General features: G+C 37.4%; 1 protein-coding gene across 2 annotated transcripts in view; it reads left to right on the plus strand.

Moving 5' to 3' along the window:
• Positions 1–5,723, plus strand: part of WASHC3 (WASH complex subunit 3) — a 42,096-nt gene extending 36,373 nt beyond the window's left edge. For both annotated transcript variants that reach the window (XM_037513774.2, XM_037513775.2), the window contains one exon: positions 5,489–5,723. In XM_037513774.2, the coding sequence (XP_037369671.1) occupies positions 5,489–5,573 (85 nt within the window). In that variant the 3' untranslated portion in view covers positions 5,574–5,723. The remainder of the gene's footprint in view (positions 1–5,488) is intronic.
• The last annotated feature ends 277 nt before the right edge of the window (positions 5,724–6,000 follow it).

Here is a 6,000-nt window from a genome sequence, read left to right on the forward strand (position 1 = left end):
TAAAATGGGAAATAAAAGAGTTGACCATTTATAGACTTGCACAGACTAAGTACCAGAGTGATATTAGTAAGCATTTAACACAGCTCTGGACAAACAGTAAATGTTCCATATGTTAGGTTATGATTTACAAATATCTTAGTGTAGAAATGTATCAAGTTCTAAATGATTGGATTTACCATTCTTTTCTATCACAACTTGTAGTTGTCTCTATACTGTTGTGCATTCAACATATATTTAACAAATACACAAAGTATTTACCTTTGAAAAAACATCTCTGAAGGGCCTCCCTGGTGGTGCAAGGGTGAAGTCTCAGCGCTATCAAGGCTGTCGCCAACCAGTGTGGAATGAGTTTGATCCCTAGCCAGGGAGCTACCCACATGGCACAGCAGACCTCTCCTGTCTCACCCACTGCTCCCCTCAGCAGTGTATTTCATGCAATCCGCCTGTCCTGTTCCCCCACACTCTCTGGTGAATCCTCTCACCCCCTGCAACTATGGCCTAGTCCCCAGTTTTGTATAATTGATGAATAAAAATAAATCTTTAAAAAAGAAAAAAAACCTCTGAAAATGAAATTCAATTGGTCACACACTTAGTGGGACAGAGCAGTTTACAGAATATTGATTTTGCTAAGGGAAGAATATAATTGTTTTAAAGTTACTACACAGGCTTTGAACAGAACCAACTTAGTTGGCATTGTCCTGGAGATGCTTCTTCAGAAGACCTTTATACTTTTATACTCTCACTCCAGACTGTAGAATGACTACTCTTAAAAGCACCTTAGTCTACTTATCACTCAGACCAGAGGGAATTTATTAGTGTTAATTAAAAGGATACTAGAAAGCAAGATACCTTTGTGTTAATTATATTTATAACATGTCCAGTAGATTTTACTGCCCATTAAGGAAATTCTTTATGTGCCACCAATCTTTGTCTACTTCGTGCTACACAACAGAGTAGTAGACTGAAGGTTGGATTTCGGCTGGTTGAGAACAGAATAGACCTAAGTTCCTCAACAGGACAGTTCCAAAAATGGGGTTTTCTAGGTTCTATTTTTTTTCTTTTCACGTTGAGTGGAGTCTCCATCGATTGTAAGTGCCAGTTCAACCACTGGGTTACCCTGGAGAGATGATCCACTCAACTGCAGGGCACATACTAGAAAATACAGGTCAGGAAAAAGCAGTGTCAAAAAATTGGTCCACTGTTGGAGAGCTTGATCACAAGAGTGGGGGGAAAAGATATCAAAGGGGTAGTGATAGAAAGCAGCTGTGGTCTAGCAAGCAAGAGAGAGGGGAGAGGCTGGGGAAGGAAGTGAGGAGCCCACACTCAACAGTGAGAGCCTCTTACCTGGGCCAGCTGGCTCTTTGTCTTTCTGATATTAGGCATTAAATTATATACCTGGTTGCAGGAATCTACTTACCAATAAAGGACAGGCTCTACCTTCTTGATGGGAATTCATAGAAGAAAAGACCAAAGTGTGTGTAGCTGTAGTAAGTGTAATGCTGAAATATGTCTCACTAGCTATTGTAAATATCAGAGCAGAAATTGTCATATTTATAACGCTCTAGAGGTCTTTATGTAATCAGTGCAATCTCAGTTCGTGATTCTTAGTGTTTTGCTCTTTCCTTAAGACCACCTATTGCTATTGCCTAGAGCTCTGACAAAACATCACTAATTAATAGCAGTATCATGTGACATTTTAAGTTTATGTGTTCTGTTATTGATATTAAAAACTGATTTGCATGATAACTACCATACTCTCTCCCCACAACCTTCTACATAGCAGTATGTTTACTAACAAAATTTTTGGCATTAACCTTACTTTAAATTAAGCTGTTTTAAGTTTAAAGAAAATGAAAAATGTTTTTAATTAGTTATCTATATAAATAAATGTTTTTCCAAAGAATGTTTATATGGTTTTGTGTCCTTAAGGTAACTGTGGTTTTAAACACAAATATAAATCTCTCTTTAATGAAAACAAATTAAGCCAACGATATTTGTATTTTAGGACTCCTTTCATGTTTAGGACTGCAGAAAACAAATCAAACTAACTTAAGCAAAAAGAAAAGTAATTTTTCGCATAGGTGAGAATCCAGCTCAGAGGCAGAGTGTCATCAGTGCTGGCTAGCTTGCTGCAGGGGAGACTCTCTTTCCCTTCACCTCATTCCACCTTTACTCCTTGGTATAAAAATCTACTTTTTGCCTACTGATGAGCTTCCTCCTAGAAACTAAAGAATTAGTGATTAGAGGCTTTTCAGTTTTGCTAATTGAGTGGGAAAAGATTCCCTTCCCCATAATCTATATTCATTTCTTTTTTTTTTTTTAAAGATTTATTTTTTTATTTATTTATGCATGCACTGGGTACAGTCAGAAGCATGGGAGGGCGAGAGAATTCACCAGAGCCAGAGCAGGGAGCAGAACAGACAGACTGACGAAGTACACTGCTGTGGGGAGCAGCGGGCATGGCAGGAGAGGTCTGCACGCCATGTGGGACCCTTGCCCTGCGGCTGGGGATTGAACCAGCGCTGCAGAGCCTGCGGGCAGCCCCACAACCCAGCACTCAACCGCTGCGCCACCAGGGAGGCCCATTTCTAAGGAAATCTTACAATTGACCCTGCCTACATTCTCCCCCAGCCCTTGAATTGATCTCTCTCTCCAGGGGAAAATTCTTGTGAATGGTCAGACCTAGGTCATGAGACTGACACACGAAAGGGTATATAGAAAGGATAAGGACAGCAGAGAGATGGGTGACAGCCATATTTAATTCATAGAAATGGGAGAAAGGTGGTAGTCAGAAATAAGATGTGAACAGCATCTGGTATGGTAGAAAATATGGTATGTCTGTCTGTCCTTTCCTTTCTAAATTTTGACTATCTTAGTTGAACTTAACCTAATGGATTCTTTGAAAACAGCTACTGTTTTCAAACAAGCAAAAAGTGGTTTATCTATACCATGGAATACTATTCACTATAAAAAGAGGTACTGATGAATGCTGCAACATGGATAAACCTTGAAAACATTGTGTTCACTAAAAGAAGCCAGACACAAAGGCTGAATATCCTACAACTGCATTTTGATGAAATGTCCTCAATTCACAAATCCATAGACACAGAAAATTAGATTGGTGATGGCCAGAGACTGAGGAAAAAGAAAATAGAAAGTATCTGCTAGTGAGTTTCTTTTGTGGGTCTTGAAAATGTTGTGCAGTTAGATAGTGGTAATGTTTGTACGTTATAAATATACTAAAAACCACTAATTTGCATACTTTAAAATGGTGAATTTTATATGTGAATTATATCTCAATTAAAAATAAATGATTACTTAAGAACGCCAAGCTTAGTTGTACAATTTCAGTGAAAACTTACATTTCATGTAACTTCTCCGTACCCATTCACCTCTTGCTCGTGACAAATGGGTAATCTCATCTACTGCCTCACCCAGTAGACTTTACACTGTAGCTACCAAATGAATTAGTTTTCAAATGCTGTACCATACCCACTTTTTTTCTTTACTTCAATCTTATTTTCCCTTATTCATACTTTTTCTGTTTCCAGCAAACCACTACTCATACCTCAAAACCCTTCCCAAGAATCTCCATCTCTGGAGTCTTCTTTCACAGACTGTAGTAGAATGAATTACTTTTTCACACAAGCATGGTTAGTACAACTGTATTTGTGTATATTGTACCTTATAACAATTTGCTTGCATTTCTATCTTCACCACTAAAATATTAGCTTCTCAGGGCAGGAACCACCTGCCCTGATGATAATAATGACATGATGATGTCATGATGATGATGATAATGACAGCAACAGGAAGTAAACTTTTTAGTATACTTACTTTGTGTACTTTATTCAATTTAGTAATTCATTATAATCATTGCAATCGTCTAGCCAGTCAGTTGTGTATGGAGAGATTAATATCTTCTCCAAATTTTCCCATTTGAACCCAAGTAGACTGGGTTACACACATTAGTTAATTTTGTAGCTTCAGTACCTTCTAGGCATAAGCTGCTTTTATCCCAAATAGCACTTTAAGAAAGTTGTGTACATTGTTTCATTTGCTTGAGTTGCCATATATACTAATATAATTTTGATGTGGCATCAAATAATTCCCTCTGAGAATTTTTTCCTTTAACAATGTAAAGACAGCAAGAAATCAGTGATGCAGCCTAGATAAATTTATTGGGGAAAATGTACCTAATATCAAGTCCTCTGCTTCATGTAAAGTGATGAAGAGCATGGTCCCATGTTAGTGTTTTAAGCAGATGAAGCATCCGTCAAAACCTAGAAATGCTGTAACTAGCTTTCAAGTTTTACTGTTGGAACTGCATGTGACTTCCTCAGGCATAATCTAAAATTGTACAGCAGATGGGTTTACATTGGACAGCTAGGGAGCCATGCAGGCATTTCTTTCTGTTCTGTAGCGTGCCAGGTATGACACTAAAGAATATAAGCCGTAACTCAGTCATAAATTTTAAAAACTAAAAGTAAAGAGTGGACTATATATTTTCCTATTTTAGTAATTGTATTTGTGGCAAAGTAGAGTTTTATTTGTTGGTGTCCTAAGTCTTTAGATAAGCATCAAGGAGTCTGAAGGAGAAGTAAGTCTGGCATTTCTTAAGTATTAAGACATAGCAGCTATATTTGTCCTCGCTTCTTAGTTTTTCCAAAAGTATACTTGACTTGCTTAATTTATTTCTGTGGTAAGAGTGAGTAGAGGTGGAGTCACACTACTATCATATTGATTAAATGATTTGCTGACAAACAGTATTAAGCTTATCTAGTTGGTCATTTTAACCACACTGTTAAAATTTCATTTTGGTTTATTATAGCACATCCAGGCAGTGTTGGAGTTTAACATTCTCATATTTAGGGAATCTTTAAGGCACTGTTTACCATCTCATGTTTTATATTCATTTTCTAAAGATAAAACATATAAATGAAAACCCTCAACAAACAAAAAATTTCTTTGGCCTGTCCTCCCTCAGAACATTTTCATATTGCCTATGTGTCTCAAAATCCATTCTTGTACTCTCTTCCATTTATAAAATTCTCCATGCAGTTTTCCTGAACAGAAAGGTTTTCCTTTTCTTTCCATTTCTAGTTTTCCCTTTTCTGTACCTCATGTACACTTGGAGGCTGCAAGGATTTAGCACTGCTCATGCCAACCTCTCCAAATCGCATCTCTGTCTATAGTTGGGTCTCCATGGTAATGAGAAGCAGAAAGTGCTGAAGTAGCACTTTCTGGAAGGACTGGCAAGAGAAAACAGGGCCGTGGCCTCCACAGGAATAGCACTTAATCCCCACGGTGCTGGAGAAGCCAGAGAGAAGCACGCTGTGGTGGAGAGCCGGAGACTCTCAGTTAAGGACGCAGGCTTGGCAGATTTACTAGCAGCAATATTCTAGGATGAACCCAATTTACAGTTAGTTAGTGCTTTTTTTTCAACTGGAAAAACCTTAAAACATTTTTTTTTTTCCTTCGCTTCCAGGAGGCCAGATGCTCCAGTACCAGATGGTGAAGGTGAAAAACATACAGAAGAAAGTTCAGAGAGTGAATCTTCTTTTAGTGACTAAGCTTAATTTTGATAAGAATCACATATACATTTGTTGGTATACAATTACATTCTATAAGAAAGAGAGCCTCAGCTTTAACTCTTAGGCATAAAAGCACATATCCACCACCAAGCTTCCCCTATGTTAAAAATAATAAAGCATTTATAACCTCACAGTGTGTCTCATTTCCAAAAGAAAGAACCCTGTGCTGGACAATAGAATAGCCTAAATAAAGTACAGTGGGTCCTACAAATAGGAATATTGCAGGGATGTAATGGACATTTAAACTGAAGTTAATGTCCACTTAATGATAAAAAATAGACACAATGCAGAAAAAGTGAACTTGACTAAGTGAATTTTCCAATTTTGTGAATATTTTAGCATGAAAATATTATGTACATTTGATTCAGTTGTTAAAGAAATTTCTAGCAGAAAGTAATACTAAGTT

The sequence above is a fragment of the Talpa occidentalis genome, unplaced genomic scaffold (genome assembly GCF_014898055.3).
Source record: "Talpa occidentalis isolate TD23 unplaced genomic scaffold, MPIMG_talOcc4v2.1 talOcc4.16, whole genome shotgun sequence".
Lineage (NCBI taxonomy): Eukaryota > Metazoa > Chordata > Mammalia > Eulipotyphla > Talpidae > Talpa > Talpa occidentalis.